The sequence below is a fragment of the Marmota flaviventris genome, chromosome 4 (assembly GCF_047511675.1).
Source record: "Marmota flaviventris isolate mMarFla1 chromosome 4, mMarFla1.hap1, whole genome shotgun sequence".
NCBI classification, from domain to species: Eukaryota; Metazoa; Chordata; class Mammalia; order Rodentia; family Sciuridae; genus Marmota; species Marmota flaviventris.
In genome coordinates this window covers 4,594,027-4,620,844 of record NC_092501.1, presented here as the reverse complement: position 1 = coordinate 4,620,844, position 26,818 = coordinate 4,594,027, and the positions used below count along the sequence as shown (strand labels likewise).

Below are 26,818 nucleotides of genomic sequence, written 5' to 3'. Positions count from 1 at the left end.
AAAGGGCAAGGACACCAAACATGACCCATAGCCTAATTAATGTCGGCCCAGAATGCTCCCTATGGTAGACTCTTGTAAATTCCACTGGTCTAATCACTCAGGCATTGCTGATTAACTGATGACTGCTTAGTGCTGGGTTCCCAAGAAGTTCTTACCTTTCAAACTATATGCAGGACACAGACTCTCACATGACCAAAGAGGATACACTATGACACAAGCCACAGAGAAACCAAAACTGACATCAGGATCAGGGCTTTATTCTGCAATATGGAGCAAACATGCTTTGTCCACCTGCCCCAGACATGAATCGTTACTGCTCAGGAACTGGCTGGCAATGCCCCTTGTGGACCCCTTGCAGGGTTATAAAGACAAACCAGAGCCTGAAAATTCTTTCTTCTCTTAAACACACCCATATTATTATTTACACAATTCATTTTCATACTGGTATAAAAAAATTATACTAAAAATTTAACACTAAACTAACTTTATTATATTTTTTCCCTCTTAAATTTACTTGCTAAATATCTTCCCTGTGCCGGTGACTTCTGCTCCTTAGTTTTTTGGTGTCCACTGTGTTCTTATCCTGTGTAAAGAAAATAAAACAGTTCTTAAGTACTTTAAAATAATGATTTTTGTAATGAACCCTGCTCTAAAAAATATGCAAATTATTATTAGAATTTGTGCAGGTCCTTAGTTCAAAAAAATTCGTTGTGAGGTTAGAGGTTTGTTTTCAGATAAATCACCTTAAAAGTATCATTTAGAAAACATAAATTCAACCTGGATTAAAAATCCGAATCTCCTAAACCAAAAGCACACCACCCCAGGGGACAATCTCGGGACAGAGTGTGACCTGAGCAGTCCTGCAGTGAGTCTCCTCCAGAAGGGCGGGGAGACGGAGCATCACTTTTAAGCAGATCAACTCTAAAGGCACAAAGATGACTACAGCTGTTCAGACAGAACCTCAGCCCTGGGGTCTGCATGCTGCTGAACACAGACCACTCCCCAAACCCACAAGGAAGAGCAAGTGTGATGTAGACATTCCTGAGAAGCAGCACTATGACAAAATCACACAGTAGTGAAACAAGCCTAGAATTCAAGACACAAAGCTTGGTGTGAGTGAAAGATCTAGATGTACTCATTTGTCCAGTTCTAGAACCTGTAGTCAAAAGGCAGGGAGCACTAAGGGCCCAGCACCATGATAGCAGAGGGTGGGTACATGGTGGTTGAGTCCCGCTTTTCCAGCAAATAGGTAGGGACGGACCCCATCACGTGTCTTAGATGTCCACAGGCCACCTCACCCACTTGCAGCTGTTCCTTCAGGACTCTAGGGTGAAAGGGACACTAAACAAGAACCCAGGTGAATGCAGGTCAGAGTTTTGACCACTACTCCAGCTCACGACAAATGAAATTCCTGCCTCTCCAGGTCACACAACCTTTCTCAGACCAGTGAAGTCACACATCCATGCTGAGCTGTGGCCACAGCCCTGGTCTCCAGAGTCCCCTCCTGTCCCCTCCTGGTGGTCCTTCCTCAGCCTCAACATCACTTACCACATGAGACCATCTTTGCTTCTCTCATCAATGCCAGGACGTGCCCCCCCCCGCCCCCCGGCCCCCAGTCAACTTTCCACCAGCCCTTGGTTCCTGTCTGCGTCCCCTAAGGGGGAAGGAACACAGAAAACGTGACCAAGTTGGGAACTTGTACCTGGAGCAACCTACTTCTTACAGAAGCAGTCTGGGCCTCTGGACAGCCAGAGCTGGAGCCCATGGTGGGCGCTGGTGAGAAACCCTGCAGAAGCCCATCACTGTGTGTTGGGAGTCTTCGTGGCTGCTGGTGGGCCACAAGGAAGAGGCCAGAGTGTCCCTGACAGAACTGCCAGGCCTGGCTCTCCCTTGGGCCAGGCTGCTGTGGGGTTAGGATCATCCCAGGGAGAAGGGCGGTGGCTTTCACTCCTCAGCTCCACTCTGATGAAGCACAACCTTCCACACTAGAGCGTGTACGTGTTTACAGCCCGACCTTTCGGGTAAAATTGGCGCCGAGGGCCACTGTTAAGCTCGCGGGGCTACTGAGGCCTGCAGGACCATGTCTTGCCACCATCAGGTGGCTTCTGCTTCCGGCCAGCCCCTGGCACAGCTTCTGACTTACAACCTTTTCCTGGACATCACTCTCTCCTGAGCCTCTCCTCCTCCCTCTCTGGAACCTTCTATCAATACCCCCACTAGGGCTTCCTGCCACCACCAGAGGCAGGAGTCTTCCTACCCAGCTCACTGATGATCTTGGGGCATCTGGGAGTCTGACTGTATCATCCTTGGTGGTATCAGCTCAAGCTTCCTGGCTTGTCCAAGGGTGTGCCAGTCGGACACCTGCACCTGACATATCAAGGTGGCCACTGCTATCTTCTGTCACTGACTGATCTCAGGATAGGCCAGTGTTAGGTCCAGATTGTGTGTGCTGAGAGCAACTCTGAGGCCACTCACACACACACACACACACACACACACACACTCCTCCTGTCCACCCTGCCCTTTTTCGTATCTATTCATTTTACCTTTGGGCGGAGGGTTGGAGGACAGGTCTCCCTGGCCTGGAGCTCTCAATCCTCCTGCCTCAGCCTCCACAGCAGCTGGGACCACAGGCCTCCAGCTCAATCAAGGATTCTCCAGAAGAACACTCATGAGTTTAATGATGCACTGTGGGTTATTCGAATTAGAAGTAGCTCCAGTAGGTAGGACAGATACTGTCCTAACCCTCCTGGGAGAGTTTTATGGACTTCTTTTCCTGGGGAAGGGGAATGTCACACCCACTCCCCTGCATGGAACTTAACACAGTGCTAGTTGCCTTCTGGACCCCCCCAGCCTTTGTTTGTTCAGTGTTTCCAAACAAGGGTCCAGACAGGACCAGCTTTCCTCAGCAAGTTTTGCAGAACCCAGGAGAGACTGAAGACATTCCCTACCATCTGAGTGAGAGCTATGTCACAAGCAGTCACACAGTGGGATGACCTGGTACATTCCCAGCCCATCCTGAATGAAGCCTTCCATGACCTGCATTCACTATTGGAAGTGGAATTCCCAAAGAAAATACAACTCAGGACAAACTGTGTGACCTAGATTAGTACTTCTAAAGTTTTAATGGTCAGCTGATAACATGATGTTATGTATATGCTTCTCTTTGGCCTTTGCAACACTGCATAAACACACCCATTCTCTGTGTATGTATATAATTAGTTACCTTTAGGTTTTCTGCACATCTCTTGGCACCTTGAGTGACTCTCTGCTCAGATTCACTCTCCAGACTAGGCTGCATGCCTGGTTTTCTGGACCTCAGACACCTGAAGTCTGAATTTGCAGTTGCTCCTTTCTCTTCCTGGTTCTTCATGGGGACTGCCACGCTTCTCTCCCTCACTTCCTCCTCTGCTGTGTGAGGCTGGGAAATTTGATTCCGAATTCCAGCTCTCAAGCACGCTCTCTTTCCCCTGACTTTGGCCCTGGACTCTGCTTTCTCGTCTCCATCACCTGGGCTCTGCAGCCCCACCTCCTGGGAGAGTTCCATGGGCTTCTTCCCCTGTCTCTTTATTTTCATCTTTGCTGCTGATACAGTGATCTCTGGTCTTGGCTCTTCTCCTTCAGTTGTATTTTGGTGTCTGGTTCGCAGCAAAATTCCCTAAAGAAATGAAAAACCGTAAAACAAAATTTTGAAACTTAGTAAAACAAATCTTAAAATTTAACAGAGAAAAATTTTCAAAAGGAAACTGACATAAAAAATAAATCATTTGCATATTTCTCCATTTTCTAATTTCTTTTTTAAAAATATTTTTTAGTTGTCAATGGACATTTATTCTTTATTTATTTATATGCAGGGCTGAAAATCGAACCCAGTGACTCACACATGCTAGGTAAGCTGAGCCACAACCCCCGCCCCTCAATTCCCAATTTCTAAGACACTAGTTATCTAGGATATTCAAGCTAATGCTTTGCAACTTTGTTCCTATAGAAATGATCCCTACTGATAAATTACAAATTAGAAATTCAGAATAAACTTCGATCACATTGCCTAATATAATGTGCCACATTTAAATGCTACTGCTTACATCACAGAGTTGGCAAGTGAATTGCTATTTCTTAATGGTCACACTAAAGCACAGGGCAATTCAGCATTCCTGGGGGATGGCTGCGTGGCAATCTTACAGTTCCTCTTCTCAAGGGTACACATGCAGTATAATATTCTCCTCATTGTTAAAATACTGTCACACACTCTCCTTGAACCCTGCCCTGACCTTGCGGGTATTTTAAACATGGAACGGAATTATCCACCTGTTTTATCATCAATTTCTCAAACTGAATATGAATACGTCATGCACTCCCTGAAAAACCGCTAAGGTTGAGTCATCATTTTGATTGGTACTTTTCAAACTCAGAATTAGCCTGTTCCCTCCATGTATCCCCCCAAAGACCCTTGTCTTCACCCTATAATAGTTATTAATCGTGTTTGGTAGACACCCCTGCGGTAGAGATATCTGCCCACTACTACACAAGAAGGAGCTGGCCCCAGACGACCCGGGGAATACTTAACACTGCCATCACCTTATCCGCAGGCGCCGAGTCTTCCACTTTGAGTTTCCTCTTTCCAGCTTCCCTGCTGGAGTTGTGATCTTCTACAGGTTCAATTCTGTTTATTAAAATTTTTAGATCCTTATTGATTATCAAGGGCTCAGGAGATCTGCCTCTCTCCCTGGGAGCGGCCCTCTTTTTCCCGTGGACTGCCTTGGCCTGCACAGTATCCTGCAGCCCAGTCTCTGAGCACCGCACCCCGACTCCTGAGAGAAGCCCATCTGTTCCAGATTTACCCGTGGGCAGGGACATGTTGCTTCTGCTCTGCAGTGCTGCCGGGTGTCCTTTGCCCTCTTGGTCTTCCACTGGCTTTCCTTTAGGGGCCCTAAGGACTCTTGAGCTCGTCAGCAGAGGCTTGGCTCTTTCAGCTGTTTGCTCTGGAGTGCTCTTCCGACTATGAGCATCATGTTGCGGTCCCTCAGAGGGACCTGGTGCTGGGATGGGATCTTTGGAACCAGCCAGGTCCTCCGGGGGCTGGCCCTGAGGTGCCCCTCGCAGCCGCCTGATGCCAGTTGTTCTTGCTGCTGGGGCCCGGGCCTGCTGTGCAGACCCCTCAGAAGCTCTGCTACCTTGGTCCTCACCTTCTGGTGCCGTGCGCCTGTGCCTGGTGACCCGTGATGTCCGCGTTGGCTTCCTCACTGCCGGGGGCTCCTCTTTCACCTCTGCTGTCCGGAGCCGTGTCCTGGGCAGTCCCTTTGTGCTTGCTGGTGTGTGCCCTGGTTCTGGTTGTGGAGATCTGCAGGGCGATTCTGTGGTCTTCTCGTCCCTTGTGGATCCTTCAGAGGGACCTGGTGCTGGGATCGGATCTTTGGAACCAGCCAGGTCCTCCGGGGGCTGGGCCTCAGGTGCCCCTCGCAGCCGCCTGATGCCAGTTGCTCTTGCTGCTGGGGCCCGGGCCTGCTGTGCAGACCCCTCAGAAGCTCTGCTGCCTTGGTCCTCACCTCCTGGGGCCGTGCGCGTGTGCCTGGTGGCCCGTGATGTCTGCACTGGCTTCCTCACTGCCGGGGGGTCCTCTTTCACCTTTGCTGTCCGGAGCCGTGTCCTGGGCAGTCCCTTTGTGCTTGCTGGCGTGTGCCCTGGTTCTGGTTGTGGAGATTTGCAGGGTGATTCTGTGGTCTTTTCGTCCCTTGTGGGTTGCTCAGAGGGGCCTGGTGCTTGGATCAGTTCTTTGGAACCAGCCAGGTCCTCCGGGGGCTGGGCCTCAGGTGCCCCTCGCAGCCGCCTGATGCCAGTTGCTCTTGCTGCTGGGGCCCGGGCCTGCTGTGCAGACCCCTCGGAAGCTCTGCTGCCTTGGTCCTCACCTTCTGGTGCCGTGCACCTGTGCCTGGTGGCCCGTGATGTCCGCGCTGGCTTCCTCACTGCCGGGGGCTCCTCTTTCACCTCTGCTGTCCGGAGCCGTGTCCTGGGCAGTCCCTTTGTGCTTGCTGGCGTGTGCCCTGGTTCTGGTTGTGGAGATTTGCAGGGTGATTCTGTGGTCTTCTCGTCCCTTGTGGGTTCCTCAGAGGGGCCTGGTGCTGGGATCAAATCTTTGGAACCAGCCAGGTCCTCCGGGGGCTGGGCCTGTCGCTCAGCTGCCCCTCGGCGCCTCTTCCTGCAACTCGTACCTGCAGCAGGATCCAGTTTCCTCTTTACAGGTTCTTTGAGCACTTTGATATTTTTACTATCACCTTTGGGTTCTGGGTGTGTGTGTACGGGTCCCCCTGAGGTCCCTGCTACCTCTCCCTGCACTGAGATCTCCTCTGTCACAGGTGCTTTCCTGAGCCCTGCCCTGGGCTGTCTCTTTGGGGGTGCTGGGGCTGCCACTGGCTCTGCTTCTGGGGATTCACAGGGTATTTTCGTGGTTTTTCCTTCCCCTGCCAATCCCTCGGTGGGGCCTGGTGCTGGGATCGGTTCTTTGGAGCCAGCCAGGTCCTCCGGGAGCTGGGCCTCTCCCTCAGCTGCCCCTCGGTGCCTCTTGCTGCCAGTTACTTTTTCTATTGTGTCCAGTTTCCGCTTTACAGGTTTCTTGACCATTTTAACACTTTTATCATCACCTGTAGATTCTGCCTCGGTGTGTGCAGCATCCCCTAAGATTTGCTTCGGTTTTATCACTGGTGAGAGCTCTTCCTTCTCCTCCACTTTCTGCAGACTTGTCCTTGGCCGTCTCTTTGAGGATGTCAGAGTACCCCTGGGTTCTAGTTCTACAGATTTGCAAGGTGCATCTGTGGTTTCTCCAGCAGTCTTCGGGTCCTTGTCCCACCCTGGTGTTTGGAAGAGCTCCTGGAAGCCAGCCAGGTCCTCCAGGGGCTGGGCCTTTTCCTTAGGGGTGCGTCGTTGTCTTTTCAGTCCACTTAGGTTGTCAGTCAGGTCCAGTTTCTGCCTTGGAGTTCCAAGTGCTCTGACGCCTTTCTCCTCCTGCACAGGTCCCGCGGGTGTGTGCATGGCTCTGCCTGGTGACTGTGACAGTTTGCTGAGTACTGAGAGCTCTTCCTTCTCCTCTACTTTCTGCAGACTTGTCCTTGGCCGTCCCTTGGAGGGGGTTGGAGTACCCCTGGGTTCTGGTCCTGTAGATTTGCAAGGTGCATCTGTGGTTTCTCCAGTAGTCTTCGGGTCCTTGCCAGGTGTTTGGAAAAGTTCTTGGAAGCCAGCCAGATCCTCCAGGGGCTGGGCCTTTTCCCTGGGTGCCCTTGGCTGCCGCCTGCTCCCTGTTACCTTTGCTGCTGGGCGCAGGGCCTGCTGTGCAGGTTCCTCCAAAGCTCTGATGGCTTTATCATCACCTTCCGGCCCTCTGGGTGTGTGCGGGGCTTCCTGTGACATTTGTGTGAGCTCCCTCCACACAGAGGTCTCCTCTTTCACCTCCACTTTCCCCACACTTGTCTTAGACCGTCTTCTTGTGCTTGCTGGCGCCCTGACTAGTTCCAGTCCTGTAGATTTGCAAAGGACATCTGTCCTTTCTCCAGGAGTCTTTGGGTCCTTGTCCCACCCTGGTGTTTGGAAGAGCTCCTGGAAGCCAGCCAGGTCCTCCAAGGGCTGGGCCTTTTCCTTAGGGGTGCGTCGTTGTCTTTTCAGTCCACTTAGGTTGTCAGTCAGGTCCAGTTTCTGCCTTGGAGTTCCAAGTACTCTGGCACCTTTCTCCTCCTGCACGGGTCCTGTGGGTGTGTGCATGGCTCTGCCTGGTGACTGTGACAGTTTGCTGAGTGCTAAGAACTCTTCCTGCTCCTCCAGTTTCCCCACACCTGCCTTAGACCTTCTCTTTGTGCTTGCTGTTGCTCTGACACCTTCTGACCCTGCAGTTTTGCAAAGTGCATCTGTCCTTTCTCCAGGAGTCTTTGGGTCCTTGTCCCACCCTGGTGTTTGGAAGAGCTCCTGGAAGCCAGCCAGGTCCTCCAGGGGCTGGGCCTTTTCCTTAGGGGTGCGTCGTTGTCTTTTCAGTCCACTTAGGTTGTCAGTCAGGTCCAGTTTCTGCCTTGGAGTTCCAAGTGCTCTGACGCCTTTCTCCTCCTGTACTGGTCCTGTGCGTGTGTGCATGGCTCTGCCTGGTGACTGTGACACTTTCCTAAGTGCTGGGAGTGCTTCCTTCTCCTCCACTTTCTGCAGACTTGTCCTTGGCCGTCTCTTGGAGGGGGTTGGAGTATCCCTGGGTTCTGGTCCTGTAGATTTGCAAGGTACATCTGTGGTTTCTCCAGTAGTCTTCGGGTCCTTGCCACGGCCAGGTGTTTGGAAAAGTTCTTGGAAGCCAGCCAGGTCCTCCAGGGGCTGGGCCTTTTCCCTGGGTGCCCTTGGCTGCCGCCTGCTCCCTGTTACCTTTGCTGCTGGGCGCAGGGCCTGCTGTGCAGGTTCCTCCAAAGCTCTGATGGCTTTATCATCACCTTCCGGCCCTCTGGGTGTGTGCGGGGCTTCCTGTGACATTTGTGTGAGTTCCCTCCGCACAGAGGTCTCCTCTTTCACCTCTACTTTCCCCACACTTGTCTTAGACCGTCTTCTTGTGCTTGCTGGTGCCCTGACTAGTTCCAGTCCTGTAGATTTGCAAAGGACATCTGTCCTTTCTCCAGGAGTCTTTGGGTCCTTGTCCCACCCTGGTGTTTGGAAGAGCTCCTGGAAGCCAGCCAGGTCCTCCAAGGGCTGGGCCTTTTCCTTAGGGGTGTGTCGTCTTTTCAGTCCACTTAGGTTGTCAGTCAGGTCCAGTTTCTGCCTTGGAGTTCCAAGTACTCTGGCGCCTTTCTCCTCCTGCACGGGTCCCGCGGGTGTGTGCATGGCTCTGCCTGGTGACTGTGACAGTTTGCTGAGTACTGAGAGCTCTTCCTTCTCCTCTACTTTCTGCAGACTTGTCCTTGGCCGTCCCTTGGAGGGGGTTGGAGTACCCCTGGGTTCTGGTCCTGTAGATTTGCAAGGTACATCTGTGGTTTCTCCAGTAGTCTTCGGGTCCTTGCCACGGCCAGGTGTTTGGAAGAGCTCCTGGAAGCCAGCCAGGTCCTCCAGGGGCTGGGCCTTTTCCTTAGGGGTGCGTCGTTGTCTTTTCAGTCCACTTAGGTTGTCAGTCAGGTCCAGTTTCTGCCTTGGAGTTCCAAGTGCTCTGGCGCCTTTCTCCTCCTGCACGGGTCCCGCGGGTGTGTGCATGGCTCTGCCTGGTGACTGTGACAATTTGCTGAGTACTGAAAGCTCTTCCTTCTCCACTTTCTGCAGACTTGTCCTTGGCCATCTCTTAGAGGGTGTTAGAGTACCTCTGGGTTCTGGTCCTGTAGATTTGCAAGGTGCATCTGTGGTTTCTCCAGCAGTCTTCAGGTCCTTGCCACGGCCTGGTGTTTGGAAAAGTTCTTGGAAGCCAGCCAGGTCCTCCAGGGGCTGGGCCTTTTCCCTGGGTGTCCCTGGCTGCCGCCTGCTGGCTGTAACGTTTGCTACTGGACACAGGGCCTGCTGTGCAGAGTCCTCCAGAGCTCTGACTGCACTGCCACCCGCTCCTGACGCTCTGCCTGTGTGCCTGACTTCCCTGGGGGTGTCTCTGAGCCTCTCTGGTGCAGGGCACTCTTGTTTCACATCTACTCTTCCTTGCAGCGTGTTGACTTGTGTTTTTGTGCTGGTTGAGGTTCCCACAGGTCCTGGTTCGGGGAATTTGACTAGCAATCTTTTTTTATCGACTGCCATAGACTCTTCAATGTGTTTTGGGGTTTGGAATAGTTCTTTGAAGCCAGCCAGGTCTTCTAGGGGTTGGGTCTTTTTCTTAGGAGTTCGTGGCCCCCTCTTCATTCCAGTTCCATACACCACTGAGTCCTTCTTCTGCTCTGGAGTTCCCTTCAACACCCCAGTGCTTTCCTCATCTCCTCCTGGCGCTGCGTGTGAGTGCATCGCTTCCATTGGCAGGTGGGCGCGCTTCCTCAGTGCAGAGGCCTCCTCCTGCACATCCACCTTTCCCAGAGATCTCTTGCGCTGTCTCTTCCCACTTGCGGTGGGAGTTGCTAGACTGGGCAGCGGAGTTCCACAGGGCAGTTTAGTGGCTTCCTTTTCCTCGTTCACTGTTTCCTTGGTGCACCCTGGTGTTCGGGGCAGCCGCTGGCTACCTGACGGGTCTTCCCAGGGTCCTACGTTGAGTGTCTTCTCCGGGTCTGTGAGGCTGGCTGTGGGTTCACTCTTCAGGCCCCCAGTTCTCGATCTCCTTCCATCTGTCACCCTGCCACCCTTTCCTTCTGACTGGGCACTTTCCTCTCGGCTCCCCGCCTGTCCTCCCCAGGGCGTCTCCCTCAGGCGTCTTCCAGGGAGGGCCCCAGCAGCGTCTGCTCCTGCTTCGGTCTTGCTCTCCACACGGGACACCTCTGCATTTCTGAGCTCCAAGGATCTTCTGAGCTTGTTGGCACTGGATACCGTCTTCAGAGGCTCTGGTGAAAACTCTGGAGTTCTCATCTCAAAATGAGTCATTGTACCGATGTTCCTGGGAGTTTTCTCTGTGTTTTCAACTTTTCTAATACTCTGCCGTCTTAAGGATGGGCTTGCAAAACACGTCTCAGATGGTTCTTCTGCTGTTTTCTGTGTACTGGAGAGCACATTTGATCCTATAATAAAAGTATATTAGCTATTATATTTAGTGTTTTAAATCAACTTAGTATTTTATTCTCAAGAAATATAGTGTCTGAGCCAATAATCCAGCTTCCTCTCAACATTCTAGGAATGTGAGGCTGCTAATATGGACATAAATCTGTCTTATCAGTGAGCCATGTACCCTTAAGTGTAATGTCACTGGTGATAAAGTGGGGCCATCATTAAGTGGTAGTTAGGGTTTGTAGTGATTACTTGGGGAAAAGTGCCTTATGATGGGTCTTCTGATGGCTGCCATGCCAGGGCCACAGACCTGAATATAGGCAATTATTTTTTTCAGATATCAGAAACAGCTATTTCTTGTCTTAAACCATTAATGAAGTTAATTAACAAGACTTCTACCCTGTATGCTTGGGGTCCATATTATGCAGGAAACGTCTACATTTCAACACCAGCGACATTCTGAAGGGTAGCAAGCTGCTCCCTCCATAGCAGGGATGCAATGACTAGCACCAAAGGAAAGGGGAAGACAGACTGATGCCTCCTGTCTCATTCTCCTGGGGCTCCTCTCACCCACACAATTAGGAAGGATAATTAGTACACAAATCACTATCTTTCTCCTCTATAATCCCAATTATTCTGAATATGAGTAATTCATAAGTATGAGAGCAAATATACTTTTCTGCCTTATCATTCTCTTATAATACATAAAGAAGCTAAAAGTGTGTGAACTTATTAGCTATTTCTATCTACGTGGTAAATGGATGCAGTGGTAGTTCACAGCCAACAGGAATCTCTGCTTGAACAGAGCAGAGAAGGCAGAAAGGGTATTTCATCAGGGGCCTCTGCTGTGAAGTAACACTACAGCGTCTGAAAGTTTAGAAATGAAGCCATCTGTAAGTTCCCAATGCATGACAGTCTAGGAGGAAAGCCAACCAACCCGAAATCTCCAAAGTGAGGGGCAGAGGTTTTCCTCCTGAGTTAGTTACTTGAGGCTTTTTTCCAAGCAATTTCTCTGAACTGGAAAGAGTGCTGGGAGATGTGGTTGTCCTTTGTGTCATCTCCTTCACTGGGGTCTTGAACATTTCAGTGAGCCCTGGTAAGTGAAAACATTTTAAACTTATTACTTATGTACAATTAGCTACCCCAGTTCTCATACAAAACAGACTAAATGATAGGAGGCAAACTCCTAAGTCCCAGGACTCCTAGGACTCAGGGTCTCATTAGCTATTAATAATGTGCTCATTTTAAAAGAAGACAATGAGAAAACAGGTGGATACAGCTTCTCCTCTACCTCTTTCTGACAGGAAAGGAAATCAAATGAGGTAGTTGTCCTCTATGGTCTTCCAAACTAGTCCGCAAACAAAAGTGCCGGCAGGACAGAAACTGGTGGTGGGCATGTTCCCTCAGGGTCTCCCCCGAGGCATCCAGGTCCCAAGGGCCTGCTGCTTCCCCAAAAGTTCTGGTTCCTCCAAGATTTTGCGTACAAACAATATCTCCCCACCTTTTAGAAAGTGACAGGATGCTGCCCATTTTTAGTTTGGACAAGTCATGGTATGTATTTTTAAAAATCCAAATAGCATTGCATCCCATTTTAACACCAAAAAAGCAGTAGTGACATCTCAGAAAAAGAAAGTATACAGTATCTCATGTGTGAGATTGCACTCCTCTTCTCCCTGGGCTGGAGCCACGGAGAGAGAACCCGTATTCCTGGGCCAGCGCTCTCTGCAGGACAGTCTGGGAAGCCAGCTGAGGCTCCCAACTGACCCAGTCCTTCACAGAGGTCTCCTTCCTCTCAGCCCTCCAGGCCTTCCCCAAAGCACCCAGGGCCTAGGTCCAGCAGTTACTGTTTCTAAGTGGACAGCAACACCCAGGGGTGAAACTGCAGGACTCCTAGAAGGGTCTTGAAGGAAGAAGTGCTTGGGACAACCCAGTGTCCTAGGCACAGAGTATTTAAGATCTCATTTTTATCTTAAAAGGGGCCGTGGGGTGGGGGTGGGGGGTCCTATTAAAATAAAAGGCAATGGGCAAATCTGACCCAGCTCTCCTATGCAAGTCTATGGGCATTCCACAGAGCAGCTCACCTTCAACAATACCCGCAAGATACCAAAACCCAGCTGAAAGTGAATAAAGATCAGTAGAGAAGGGGGTAGGGACCAGGAGAGGGAGGATAGGAGGGAAAGGACAAGTACTGGGGACTGAAATGGAGCAAACTTATGTTCCATGTTTTTATAATTATGCTAAATCAAATCCTAGTGTTATGCATAACTAAAAAACAAAAAATTTTCAAATTATAGGTTGATATATAAAAAGAAGTACTTTTGAGCTGTTTTTAACATTTTGTAAAACGTACATCAGTATCCTATACATATTCACAATTTACAAGTATACATATATACATTCACCTACTGTTTTTGTTTTGCTCTTTTTAAAGATAAATGAATTGATCCAAGTATTACTCTTATTAATGTACTTTGCATACTGAGCAGTACAATGACTTTCAATTCCCAAAATAAGGTTGTACCCAGTCAATTCAAAACTCAACTCCCTCCTGAGCTGCACAGTGGAAACCACTCATATACCATGTAATACGGAACCTAAAATCTGCTTCCTCGCCATAGCTGTGATCTCTAAGCAAGTCAGCTCACACCTTCACTAAGAATGTGAACAGTGTGGAAGCATCTGCTCAATTAATGGTCTAAAGACCCTCCTTGTAGGTTCTCCTAGAGCCTTTCTTTCAAGATACAGTTAAGTTTCAAAGAAAGAAAGCTTTGCTTGAAGAAGCAAAGCACTGCTCAAAAACACCTGTTCCAGCTCCGACTGGAGCAGCCACAACAACTGCACAGCAAAGGGAACTAAGAAAAGGTGGCCTTCTCCCCCCAAAGCACTTTCAGTTCCCTGCTCCAATGCTGCTGTCTGGGAAAAGGCATGCAAAGCACCTGCCATGTTCAGAGGTGCTTTCTGGAGGACACAGGATCCCAATGTGCAGACATGGCCTTGTACTCCCCACCAGCTTCCCGTCATTGAAGTCTCTGACCCTGGCCAGCTGCCTCAGTTGTTGCTCTATGATGGCACGCACAGCAGATGAGCAAAGGTGGCAAACAGCATCAGAGTCACAGTCAGGACACCAAGAGTTACGATCACAGGAACTCTGGCTACTTTACCTGAAAGGTCTTCATTATAGTCCATTTTCTGACTGAAGACCAAGTTGTTCAGCATCCTGTAGGGCCGAGCAGGTGCGGTCACTTTTTCAATCTGAGCCTTCCCTATTATTATGGTACAAGGAGAGTTTGCATGGCCCGTGCTAAACTGATGGTGAACGGGGCCTGTGGGCTTCTGTGGAAAGAGGTGAGAGGCACAAAACAGCAGAGCATGAGCAACACTTCAGGCGCCCTGAGCAGCAGCAGGTGTGCATAGGCCACCCACAGGAATCTCCTACCTTGGGAGTGTTGGGTCTTCTCTGTCTTCTGTGCACCTGCCTCTGGGGGCCATGCTTCACAACTTTTGTTTGTGTTTGCTTTGCACCGAGTTTAACTACATCTGCCCATGATTTTGCAACTGTCAGAAAAAAGATGGTGAAACTTAAACAAAAACTGGGACTAATTAATGAGGAAAAATGACCTTAAAACACATTCTCCAACCCAACACTAACCAATGAGGTTGGCCTCAGAAGCACCGCTTCTCCTTTTGGAACAAATCATCTGCAAAATGCCGTGTTGGCTTCGGCTAATAGAAGTCCTCTTTGAAGACAGTTGGCCACTCTTCCTCCCCGCTTTCTTGGGAGTGTCTTGAGGGGACTTGTTGCCACCAGAGGCAGCCGAGGCCTTGCCTGATCGGCATCTCTGATCACCTGGCCCTGCTGCAGTTATTCTGGGACTAGCAGCTGGGGACCCTGTAGACACACTCTGTGCTTTCACTTCCCAGCAGACTCCTGAAGACTCTGTTCCTGGTGACGCAGGCTGTTCCTGATGGGAAGAAATGGTCATGAGAAACTTTCCCCCAAACATAACATCTCTGTAAGGCCTGCCAAAATGTTTTCAATGAAGAATTTAAGCTGTTAAAATCTCAAAGCACCCGATGTTTAAAGCATTGTCTTACAAGGTTAAGGCAGAGCTGAGTTTGTCCCATTCACTGAGGGAAAGAAAATGGAGACAAAGCAGAAATCCAGTCGGACTTGAGGCATTCCCAGAGGAAAGATGGAGGGACAGCCTGCTGAGTGAGATGACCCAGCTCCGAGCTCTGTCCTGGCCCAGCCGCTGCAGGTGTCTGGTCATGAGACTGCCCACTGCGAGCCAGGGTAAAACAGGAAGGAGAAAGGTGGGCCTTCACACTTCTTGTTACTAAGAGAAAGTAAAGCCGGACAGCCCTGGCTACAGTGAGCCACGCAGTCCCTCTCCCCAGGGGCTGAAGACAGGGAGGGAAGCAGAGCACCAGTGACAAAAATGCCTACAAAGCTGACTGTGCAAAAGAGACAGATTTACCAAAGATTTTCCTCCTTCCCAGTCAAATGCCCTGACTTTACCTTCAACCCTGAAGAAAATGAAATGATCCTGTGGCTATGAGTCAATGAATCCAGAATCTTTTTAACTGGACATCTGTAGTGTGACCCAGGTGGGTCTGTGGCACAGGTGTATATAGGCACAGGTGTCAGGGGTCTTGAGCTCCAAAAGTAAAAGTGTCACACACACCTAACCCACTGAGCCACCTTACAGCCAACTGGGAGCCGATGTCTACCTTCCCAGACCAAATAAGATAAGTGACTGAGTGCCGTAAAAGCTTATTGATTAGAAGACTGCAGATCTGACTGGTCACTCTGCTTAGAGCAGCATCTGGGCAGGAGGTGTGTCCCTGTGAGCACTGCAGAGAACGCCACCGACTGTCCAGCTTACCTTGATGATCTTCTTCAGGACAGCTGGACTGTGAGCTGCAAGAGACTTCCTCTTGGCTGGTGTCTCCCCTTTCTTGAGAGGGGTATTAGGAGGTAAGTTTTCATCAAATAATTCAGGTCTTAGACGACCACCAAAGGACACGCGCCTTCTCTTCAAGGACAAGTCCTCACTCTTGTCTAAGGAAGGACAGCAGATGTGAAAGGGGCAATGAATAAACCTCACAGGATGCATGATTATTTCAAACTACTATTAAAATCTAACCAATTGGAACCTGACACCTGGGTTCTTCTGTAACCTTATTGAAGCCAAAGCTACCCTGAGACTCCCTAAAATACCTCGGGAGGAGCAACTGAGACAGCAAGTGGCTACTGCACAGTACAGAGCTTTTCTCTAACACTGAAGATAGTGACCAGTCTGTAGCAGTAGCTGGCACTGGGGCAGAGGGACGATGGACAAACACTAACAGTGGCCAGAGAGAACTTTCTAAGACACACATGCTTGGGCCTGACCCACACCTACAAATAGTGAGCAGAATGTGAGCCATAAAAACTTATCCGGGAGGTTCATGTGACCCAGCCCCCCGGCCCAACCTCCTGAACCATCCATCAGCACAAATCTCTGACCAAGTGAGGAGCCCCTGTAGGAGGCTTAGTGGACAGACACAGTATATTTTAGACACTCCCCACCCACAGTGGTCCAGCTGCAGAAGTGGGACCCTACAGCGTGTAGGAAGATGCCAGACCTCCACTCCTGGTATTAAAGACACTCATTCTGGGACTTTGGGTTGTTAGTTGCCCCACTTGCAATAGGAATATAAGAACACTTCATGGGCGTTCCTCCCTGTGTCAATGGCTACAAAGCCCAACACCTAGTCCAGTGTTTATAACACAGTTCTTGGAAGAGACTCTGAGAACAAAGCATTAATCCCTGAGAGCTACCACTATGTTCAGTGATTCTCACAGGGTTTCCAGGGGTTTATTCCAACCTAATGCATAGGATTCAGTAAGTTGTAGTTCAGAACTGAACCCTAGATCAAAAGCAATTATAAATATTCCCCTTCCTATTTTGTGATAGAAGGAAAGAGAACCACATGCTTTTGGGTTACCTATCTCAGGTAGCCTGTGCATACTTCCCTAACTAGTGCACCTTCCCATTGTTGCTTGCTACAATAATCCAGGTCTTTAGACTCATCTGTACCTGAAATGGAAACATGCCTCGTCATTGCACCCTCGGGCTTAAGTAGGTTCCTCACCACAAAGCTCATATTTATTGACAGTCTCATTAGTATCTCTATATACGGTAGATATTAAACTTTGGGGGAAAGTAGATTTATCATTAAACAAACTTACTAATGGAATCACCAAAGTTGCTGATATCAACTGAACTAAGACCAGGTAACCCAGAACAAATCTGTCCAGCTGCTGTGCCCAATTTCTCAGGCTTATTGAAGGACTCCTTTTGAATCTTCTTTTCAACTTGAGTGAGATACTGAGTTAAAAAAGGCTGGCTCTGGATTTCTGCGGGCAGCACTTCCATATTTGTAGGAACACTCCTCCTGCCTCTAGAAGAAAGATTTTCCGGCTTTTTGTTGAGGTTGGCAGTGCCTTCAGCTTTGATTGGTGCTTGATTTCTAATTAAAAGCTTCCCAGGAGTACCTGTCACACCAACTGCCTTGACACGGGCACTTTCACTGAGAGTCACACGCAGGTCTTCATTCTTATGTTCCTGAGCAAAACTTGGTAGCTGTGGACACGGCACAGGGGCCTTCCCTCTGGTCATCTTAGAGAAAGGAGTGCTGGTACCCACAAGCCTCTTGGAGGCCTCCACAGGCTCCAAGTCACTTCCCTTCTCAGTCTGGCTGGTCTCTGGTTCTGGGAAAGGGTCTTCCTTCATGGGGGTGCTTCTCCCAGATTTCCGTCTTGGTTGACTTGACAGCACCAGCTGGGGCTCCCTCTGCAAACCACCAGTGCTTTCTCTCTCTGCTGTGCCACCACTGTGTGCTCCTGATTTTCTGTGGCATTGTACATTTTGTCCTGGTGCGTTTGCATCCAACTCCTCCTTCATCGACTGATAAAGCTTCTTAAAGGGGGATTCACTTCTCTTGCTGTTGTCAAAGCACTGCGCAGAGGCAACAGACCTTGGTGTTCCATGACCGCTCACTAACGTTACTCTGGGCTTTGCCTTAAAGTCCCCAGAAGAGGTATCCTGCCCCTGATGTTCTGAGGACCGAGCGCTAGGTGGTTCTGGGTCAGCACCATCCAAGGCAGAACTGTCTCCTGTGATCTCCTTGGCATACTCCACAGGCTTTCCCCAAGCATTTCTTTCCATGATCTTTGAATGGGCTTTGGAATCTTGCTCTTTCCCATCTTGACAATAAATTTTGAAATAAGAAACAGAAATTCAAGATTTTCTCAATGATTAAAACTTGTAGATTATGATTTAGTATCATAATTGTTTCAAATTGCCTTATAACCTTGCTTTTCCCTTAGTCTACAAATTATTTACTGCCTAAACTCTGTAAGTCTTAAGATATTAATATTTTGATTCAAATAAATAAAAAATCACATTAGCCTCCAATCAGGATGAAGTGACAATAATCTATTGAATGACTCAGAATTAAACTGACAACTGAAAATTCAATTTATGTGAACTTGGACTCTACCCTAAACTCAGTAACCCATCAATTACTAGGAAAACAGTGACAGCTCTGCCCAGGCTTGATGGGTCACATAGCACACCTCCTAGAGTCTCACACTTGTGCCCCCATTAGCCCTCCCCTTGCCACTGTGCAGTGGTCTGGCCCTGAGGATCCCAGAAGTGAACCCAACCAAGTACAAACCAGGGTCAGCTGAAGAGCCAGCTCTCGAGGCACGCCACGTTGGTCCCTGTGCATTGGGAAAGCAAGAACAATGATTTCAGTCCTTCCTAAATGTTGGTGGTCATCACAATGAAAATACTCTTTTTTACTAATTATCTTCTTTGCAAAGCTGCTCCTTTGACATTTGAGACTTTGAGAAGCTAGTGGTCAAGACACATCTTAGCTGGCTTTTAAATAAGAGCAAGTGATAGAATTAAAAAAACAAACCCCAGGCATAAAATGACTTAACTTAAACCTCAGAAAGATTCTAAAACTTCAAGTGATGGCCCAGTATCATATGAGAGAGGAATCAAGCTAAAATCGAGCATCGTCTACACCTATTCACCCACCCCAAGCAGAACTATTGACCACAAGCTTCAGCAGAAATGGGTCCAGGACCTGTGGGTGAGCCATGGCCACAAGCATGTTCAGTGCTGTCACCTGGGAGCCCAGGTGAAGGCACAGTGGAAGCAGCTCAGCCAGGGGCACTGCAGCCGCAGCCTGTATTAGACTCCCACACACCCTGGCAGCCCAACAGGAAAGAAATAACCATGACATGTATACAAGCCACAGAAGCCTGATACTCCAGAGGAAAAGTGTATCACCTGGAATACTAAGAAAATTCCCAAATGCTATTACCAAAGGCAAAGAGTCTAACCGCTTCACTGAGTCCCTCCAAGTTTGATATTTAACACCTTCTAAAACTATCTATGAAAGATGAGTTTTATTTTATTTCCAATCCAAAATGGACCAGAATCTTATGACTAAACAACAAAAATGAACTACTAATAAAATTTAAAATATGTATGATATATATAATCCAATTTTTGTGCAATTTTATTGATAGCCATAAAATCCCTGTCAAATTACTATAATTTTCTCAACATATGCAACTTTAATGCTTATTTATTTTAATCACAGGTGACAAGTGATACAGACTGCCAAGGAGTCCAGTCCATAGTTCCATAACTACTTGGCTTACTTCTTTACACCTAATAACAAGTTGGATAATGGCTGGTGTGTGGGATAACCCCCCAAAATAGTTTGCAGCACAGGAGTGGATGAGCTCCCGACTCAATGAGCAATCCCCATTACCAGGCCGTGGCAGAGGTCTTGAGCTTAAGTGCCTATGGCTAACTGCAGAGGCACTTAAAAAAGTTTCCAAACCAACAACTCCCACCTGGCCCCACATAAAGCTGCTCTTGAGCAGCTTCCCAAAGAGCAGAAAAGACAAATTCTCAGGACACATCCTAGAGCTGCTGCGCCCCACAAAGTCTCCAAGCATTAAGTCTCCAAGCATGTGACCAGAATCCTGCTTAATAAGCTGTGCCCCTGGTGTACCCATCGTGCACTGACAGTCTCAGATAGCCAGGGCTTCTCACATGGCCTCTCCCTGGGACTGGCTTCACATCACACAACAGGAAGCATCTTGGTTCTCACGATTTTTACATGATTACTTTAGACACGCAGATGGATGAGAATAATGAGAGGAAGACAAAAGCTACTATGAGGCAGTGCAGATCCCAAGGTTTATGTCCCTGTGTCAGGGCTACTCCACCACAGGCTTCCAGGAAGAGCACGGCATACTAGAGGAGACGTTCTGGCCAAAAGCATAAGACAATGCAGTACCCTCATTCTGAATCACAAAGAAACAGTTTTAGATTATTTCACTGTGTCTAAGTTCAACTTGTTTTCGTATCTTATTTTTCTGCTATAGCCAGAAAGCCATCCTCGCTGATTTAAAGTAAAAAAATCATTTGTCAAAATGCCTATAAATGATTTCCTATCATCAAAGAAGAATCAGAGCCCAAATCCAAATGGTCCTTCCCATCACCTGTTCACGAGTCCTCCCAGGACTTTCAGTTGACTTGCTGCCATTCTGTCGACTTTCATCTTCATACCTACAGCACAGGGAAGGATGGCAGAGTTAGTCTGGGATTCACACTCTCTAGCTGAAGCCTCCATATTGGGTCATGTGCAAGAAAAAACTTCAGGCTCTGTTCGGAACATTACCTTATACATTGAAATGAACTTAGAGCTGGAAAAGGGTTTTCCACTAGAAACTTTAATCAATTTTCTCAGGTTTCTTTTGGAACACTGTTGTCAGAGGTGGGAACCCAGATTAACTCCTACTAGACAATCTCTCTGAGCACCTCTGTGTGAATGAATGCCCACTGAATAGGAGCAGAACCGGCTTCCTCTCCCCCACACTCCTGGAAGCCAGTGAACAGCATGAAGCACACCTCCAGCAACCCGGAGGTAACTCGCTCTTCATGGAGTGACACACTTCAGGTGAACATAAAGCTGTGACTTCACTTCAGGGAACTGCAGGGCTGTTTCAGAACACCATGATCATCTGCTCCCACTTACTCTGTGCCTAGGATCTTAGTGGGACTCCATAATTGTTGTGACTGATCTGAGATCAAATCCATGGAAGCAATCCATTATTCTACATGATAAAAACTTCAGGATTTGTGAAAGAGCCTGATTTGAATTTTGATCCTACCCGGATTAAAAGTCTTTAGGTATCTGGAATGGTTTCTCATGGTATCAGAGGGCTGAATCAAATCCTTTTCCCTACGGCCTGTTTCCCTAGGACTGCCATGAGTCACCATAAGGGTGTCTTCAACAGAACTTTGCCGCTCTCAGCCATGGAGGCTGGAAGGCCAAGACCAAGGGTTCTATAGCTATCTATGAATGCATTCTGCTTAAAATGAAAAGCAACTAAAAAAGCACAGTTTCACAACATTCACAAGAAAATAACAGCCTCCTTTAAGATGAGTTTACCTATCTTCCACCTAATTGTGTGCTCTCGAATGCTGGAATTCCATCTCATCTGTGTCCAGTGTCACTCCCAGAGACCTATGCTTCTAGATTATCAAGTCTGCAAGTGAAGCCTGAAGCCCTTCCACATCACCACCATCAGGAGGAATCACAGCCGAATAGCAGCACTGTCCACAGTTAATCAGAGCAGGCCTTTTGTTGTTAGCTGAACTAATTTCTACCTACCTGAAAGAACGGTCAATAATAGTTATTATATCTCCATGCTTTAGGGGTACAGGTTCTTGAATAGCAGACCCATTTACTTGTGCTGGATTAGTGGAACTGAAGTTACACAATATTGCCTACAAGTGTAAAAAAAAAAGGGGGAAAATACATAACTAATGACAAGAAAAAAAAGCAAATTAAAGTTTCAAAAATCAACTTCCAAAAACCCACTCACTTACCTTCTGTTCCTTGATTTCAATTTTGCAGTGTTGTTTTGACACTACAGGAAGCTGGATACGAATGTCACATTCGGTACCCCTTAATATAAAAGAGTTAAGATTTTTTTTTGGTTGTTGTAACTCCTTAAAAAATCATCCCAAATTGTCAAAACAAAACAGAATTGGACTAATGTGCTTGATCTATAAATGTAATGACCAGGAATAACAAAAAAATAAAATAAAATAAAACAATGCAGTGCAAATGGTCTTCATATTTTGCAAAAAGTTTTTACAAATGTTGCATAAAAAGCTATCTGAAATCTTTAAAACTTAGAGTACTTAATTTTTTTGGTGGGGGGGTACCAGGGGAACTTCACCACTAAGCCACATCTCCAGCCCTATTTTGTATTTTATTTAGAGACAGGGTCTCACAGAGTTGCTTAGTGCCTCGCTTTTGCTGAGGCTGGCTTTGAACTCACCATCCTCCTGCCTCAGCCTTCCAAGCCACTGGGATTAGAGGCATGTGCCACCAAGCCCAATAGAGTATTTAATTAGAACTGAAAAATACTACAATACAAATTTAATTACCCTTTACAAAAATAGCTATGCTTATAAGACTTTATTGCTTTGTGTTTTTAAGTAGTTTATGTATGATTAAAGATTTAACCAACCTCAAAGTACAGTATTTCCTGCTAGCAACCGCCTGTGCTTCAGCTTCTTCATATAAAGAAAGGTTACTTTAGTGTCCAGGTCAGTGTTGTTCAAACAATGCACGTGTCACCCTGTGCCTGGCACATAGTCATGTCAAGTGTGAGCTCTTCACTGTTGTTTTAAAACTACACCTTACTAACAGATAGATTCAAAAGTCTCCTAACATCAAAAATCCTGATAGGCCAGCAACAAAAAACAATATCTAGAATCAACTGTCTGTGCACAGAAAGCTGACATGGTGGCAAAGCACAGAAGGAAACCCTAAATGCCCAGTGCTGGGGAGCCTCTGGTACTGCACTCCCTCTGGGGTTTTAGGAGTGGACAGACTTTTATTTCCTGTAGGGGCTCCACATGAACCTCCAGGCTCAGCACAGCTGCATCTATCACAGCACTTATGTACTGCTCTAAAATAATAAAAACCTGAAAAATCTATGCTGCAATACTATTTATAATAACCAAAATGAATGCCATTCAAGACTGGACTTTTTTTTTTTTTTCTTTTGGAGATTAAGGAAATTAGGCAAAGTGACAGCTTCTTTAAAATCAAGAAGAGAATTTGAATTTTAGGTACCAGAACATTGCAGCAAAGAAGAACTTTTTCATTAGAACTGGATTTTGTTGGCAGAACCCATTAGTGCTTCTTTTTTTTTAGCTGTTGATGGACCTTTATTTTATTCATTTATTTATATGCTGTGCTGAGAATCGATTCCAGTGCCTTACACATGCTAGGCAAGCCCTCTACCACTGAGCCCCAGCCCCAACCCTAGTGTTTCTTAATGTCAACACTGCTGTTGACATTTTGGGCCAGAGAAGCCTTCAAGGTTGGGCTGTCTTGTGCATTGCTGAGTGTTTCCTAGTAACCCTGCCCTCTGCCACATATCTCTCCAGAAGTGACATGGAAAAATGTCCCCAGACCTTGCCCAATGGCCCCTGAAAGGTAAAATGGTGTTGTTTCTCAAGAACCACTATTATTCACTGATTTTAAATCCAAATCTCCAGCGTATCTTTCTACTAGACATGTACTCATGATATAGATTGATCACCTCTCATGTGCCTTGTCCTAGGTGCATAACTAATAAGAAGACAGCCCTTGCCCTTGGAGCCCAGACTTCCAGGAGAAAGAAACCAAAAACACTAATCACCGATGTGATAATGCTAGGAAAAACATGTGTTCATTAAAGGCTGGCTTCCAAACAATTTAAACAGATTCTTGAAAGACAGAAAGGAATCACTCAAGCACAAGAGTAGGGGGAATAATGCAGCCATCAAGTTCAAACTTTTAAAAATACCAACACAAGTAAGAGGTTGGAATGCCTCAGGAAGATGATGAGAGATGAAGGAATCCAGAGGATGGGGTGATGCCAGAGTGCAGGACAGGGACCAGACAGTGGGAGGTGATCCTATCACACACCTAGAGGACACCTTAGAGGGTGAGGGGGTGCCATTAGTAACTGTGTGCATCGTTCCGGGACCAGGGATATTACTGCACCCAAAGAGAGAGCCAACCGCTGAGGAGTTTCAGAGCACAGCAGCAGGTGTGGGGGAGGCTTTCCTTACGGCTTTTATTTTTCAAAACAGAGCAGCAGCCCAGTGAATGCTGAGGTCCAGAGCAGCCAGGTCGTGTCTACTGGGAAGGGACAGTGTCTTTTAAAGACAGTCGGGTTTAAGAATCATCTACACCTCTCTGCACTGCAAAATATTTATCAAACCAACTGCAAAATCTGTTTGATCAAAAATGCACATAACGCATGTCAATCACACAGCACATGTACCAAGGATATAGTCAGCCTTTCCCTAGCAGATCAGCACGGTCGAGCAGCTGCCACGTCCGGGAAGCGCAGCGACTCTGCGCGCGGGAGCCGCTAGCCCTCCACCCGCCCAGGCCGGCGCGCTCACCTTCCGAACAAGCAGCTACTGAGGCTCAGCGGGAAGTGGGCTCCGTCCGCCCCGCTCCTCTTGATGGTCACCAGGCGCCCCGCGGGCCGCATTCTACCTTATCTGTGCGCCGGGTCGCAGGACCCAGGATTCCGACTGCACCTGCGAAGCTCGCCGAGTTCCCTGCAGAAAAGGTGGGTGCTACCGGTCGCGGCTCAGAGTGGCCTACAGCGTGGCGGCGACACCCAGGGCCCAACCCCGAGGTCCGCGGCCAAGACGTCTGCGCCGGCCGCCGCGGCTCCGGCCCCAGCCACCCGAGTCCGGCCTGCTCACCTAGCGCCGTCTGCGCCGCCCGCAGTGCGCGGCAGGGGAGCGGGACGCGAGCGGTGTCCACGCGCCCCCGCGCCGCCCCACTGCCGCCCGCCGCCGCCGCCCGTCGCGCCCGGTGTCCTGGCTACTCCGCGCCAGGGCCCGCCGCGCCGCCAATTCAAACCAAAACGGCGGTTCAAATTGTGGCGCTAAAGGCCACGATTGGGCGAGGAGGCGCGGCGCGGAGCCAATGGGAAGGGCGAGGGCAGCGTGGGCGGGGCCGAGGGCGGAAAAGCCGGGCTCCTCTCCCGGACGCTGGCAGGGCAGGTAAAATGGCTCAGCCCGGCAGCACCCTGCACCTCAGGTGCGGAAATGGGACGTGACCCCGTCACCGAGAGAACCCCCTCCTGTCTTCTTTTAATTTAAGGGCCAAACACAAGCGTCGCCATGTGTCACTCATTGCTGGAAGACTTAAATTTTTTTAAAAATTAAAAACCTGTCTCCCCGGTTTCTCCATCTCACCAAACACAATCAGTCATCTTGAGGAGTTTCCTGTGTCTTTTCCAGTTGTACGCGTTTCACTGTCTTTTAAAAACGCGGGAGCAACGTGATGCACAGCGTTCCATGGTGCGGGTTCTCTGCTAAGTGCAGAGGATACTTCTATTTGCACAATATCTTCCCTGTTTATCTTCTGTTCGGTGGCGACTGACTATTCAGTTTCAAGAACCCAAGATTTATTTTAATCATTTCTATCTCCACACATTTAGGGTTAGAGTGCTTGGCTGTTAGAAAAAGTTCAATTAAGATACCTTGTGCACGACCACGCGCACGAACCTGTCTTTGGTGATTCGTCCAGGTATGGCCACGCGCTGCCCTGACCCTGGCTTCCGGGATCCGGGGCCCAGTGCGCACACCCGTGGGACCATTCAGGGGCGTATGGAATCAAACCCGGAGCCCAGAGGCCCTCCCTGTTGTTCCCCCTTTCCACCACCTTCCTCTAAGGAGTGGGTGGAGTCTGCAGAATGCTTAAGCCCTTGGAGAATCAAAGGCCTGTCTTCCATCAGGCATGGCAGTACAGAGATTTGTGAAAATATGAAAAGATGCTGCTCTTTTTACTAGGGTTGTTTTTGGTTTGTTTGGGGTTTTGTTTGGAATGGGGTAATATAGATTTTTGTTTTCATAGAAATAAGTCATGTTCACATGAAGTGGGTTCATCATTTACTTAAAAATAAATTAATGAAACATTATTTAAATTCCTGTTTTAATTTCAAATCTAGTAATTATAGATAGATACGACCCACATCCAATTTTAGGAGTGAAAAGGGGGCACAAAACCCGAGGGTTTGAGCCCTCTGTTCAGGCAGCAGCCAGGGAGCTGGCCTGTGGGGTTTGACAACCCCCTGGTTCACATGCAGCCACATCTATATCAGATGGGCAGACAGGTGCAGTTGAATTAAACATTAGTTTTCATCTCTCCCCCCCCCCCCATTCAACAATCAAACTTAAAATACTGCTTTTTTCTCTAATTGCTTTCAGCTCTTCCATCCTCAGAGGCAACCTAATTAGAGCTGAAAGGGTAGAATGTCACTAATCTCTGGAAAGTTGTAGAGTACACACCAGCTACTTTCCAGAGAGCAGGAAATGAAAGACCTGGGAATGGTCAGAGCTGTGGTCTCAAGATCTGTGGGAGGGTCTGTCTCTGTGACAGACTTTCTAGGTGGTGCTTTCTGTTGAATTTGAAGCTTGCCCCACAGCCCACCATTTAATTATAAAACATAGATTTCACTGCTATGAGGAGAATCTCACAGGTCCTTTTATAAGGCTGGCTTCTGGCTCTGCAGTCCCTCCAGCATTATCAGTCCCAGGACTAGAGACCCTGTAGTTAGAGACCCCAGGACCCAGGATGACTGGAAAAGCCTCCCAGGGGCCATGTGGACCTGAGAGTTTCAGGGACTAATTTCCATAGCTTCATAGTGCACAGACACTCATGCCCAAAATATATCAGCCAGAAGGGACGTCTCCAGGGAGTTCCCTGCCCCTGTGCCCCCTCACTTCTCCCAGGGCCTTCTCACCTGCCAGAGTCTGAGAGTGGGCAGTGCCCTCAGAGGCTGGCAAAGGGACCGCTCCACATTTCCCTTAACCCTACACCCGTCCATCTGACTCCAGGGCTGATTCCAAAAGGTGTTGAGTTTATATTCGATACATATTTATTAAAGTTTGAAGATACTCATGTTGCTTGATCAACTCTTTTAGTAAATATTACATGTAAATATGTGTACATAATATATATATGAAGAGAGAGAGGAAGAGATAAGTAGAATGGGAGTGAATAAAAGACTTAAGCATACAAGAACATGAAT

The 26,818-nt window shown here is 48.2% G+C and overlaps 1 protein-coding gene across 2 annotated transcripts; it reads right to left on the bottom strand.

The window, feature by feature from the left end:
* Positions 1-236: 236 nt before the first annotated feature.
* Positions 237-24,579, bottom strand: Mki67 (marker of proliferation Ki-67). 2 transcript variants are annotated; one of them, XM_071610821.1, is made up of 16 exons: positions 24,483-24,579; positions 24,171-24,332; positions 21,585-21,663; positions 21,367-21,482; positions 20,192-20,258; positions 18,340-18,385; positions 16,850-17,866; positions 15,501-15,676; positions 14,264-14,576; positions 14,051-14,169; positions 13,776-13,947; positions 11,552-11,707; positions 5,907-10,628; positions 4,579-5,687; positions 3,227-3,658; positions 237-583 (listed from the first exon to the last, which is right to left on the bottom strand). In XM_071610821.1, the coding sequence occupies exons 2-16, from the start codon at positions 24,260-24,262 to the stop codon at positions 518-520; spliced, it is 8,682 nt and encodes a 2,893-aa protein (XP_071466922.1). In that variant the 5' UTR covers positions 24,263-24,332; positions 24,483-24,579; the 3' UTR covers positions 237-517. The 2 variants fall into 2 exon arrangements, with proteins under 2 accessions (XP_071466922.1, XP_071466921.1); XM_071610820.1 differs by having other exon boundaries at positions 4,579-10,628.
* Positions 24,580-26,818: the final 2,239 nt, after the last annotated feature.

Excerpts from the sequence above, each read along its gene's own strand:
- Mki67 (XM_071610820.1), bottom strand. The coding sequence starts at position 24,262 with ATGCGGCCCGCGGGGCGCCTGGTGACCATCAAGAGGAGCGGGGCGGAC. Across the intron at positions 15,677-16,849 it reads CAACTTTGGTGATTCCATTA|ACAAGAGTGAGGACTTGTCC; the intron begins GTAAGTTTGTTT and ends GTCCTTCCTTAG. Across the intron at positions 11,708-13,775 it reads CTATAATGAAGACCTTTCAG|GGCTCACTGAAATGTTCAAG; the intron begins GTAAAGTAGCCA and ends TTCACTTACCAG.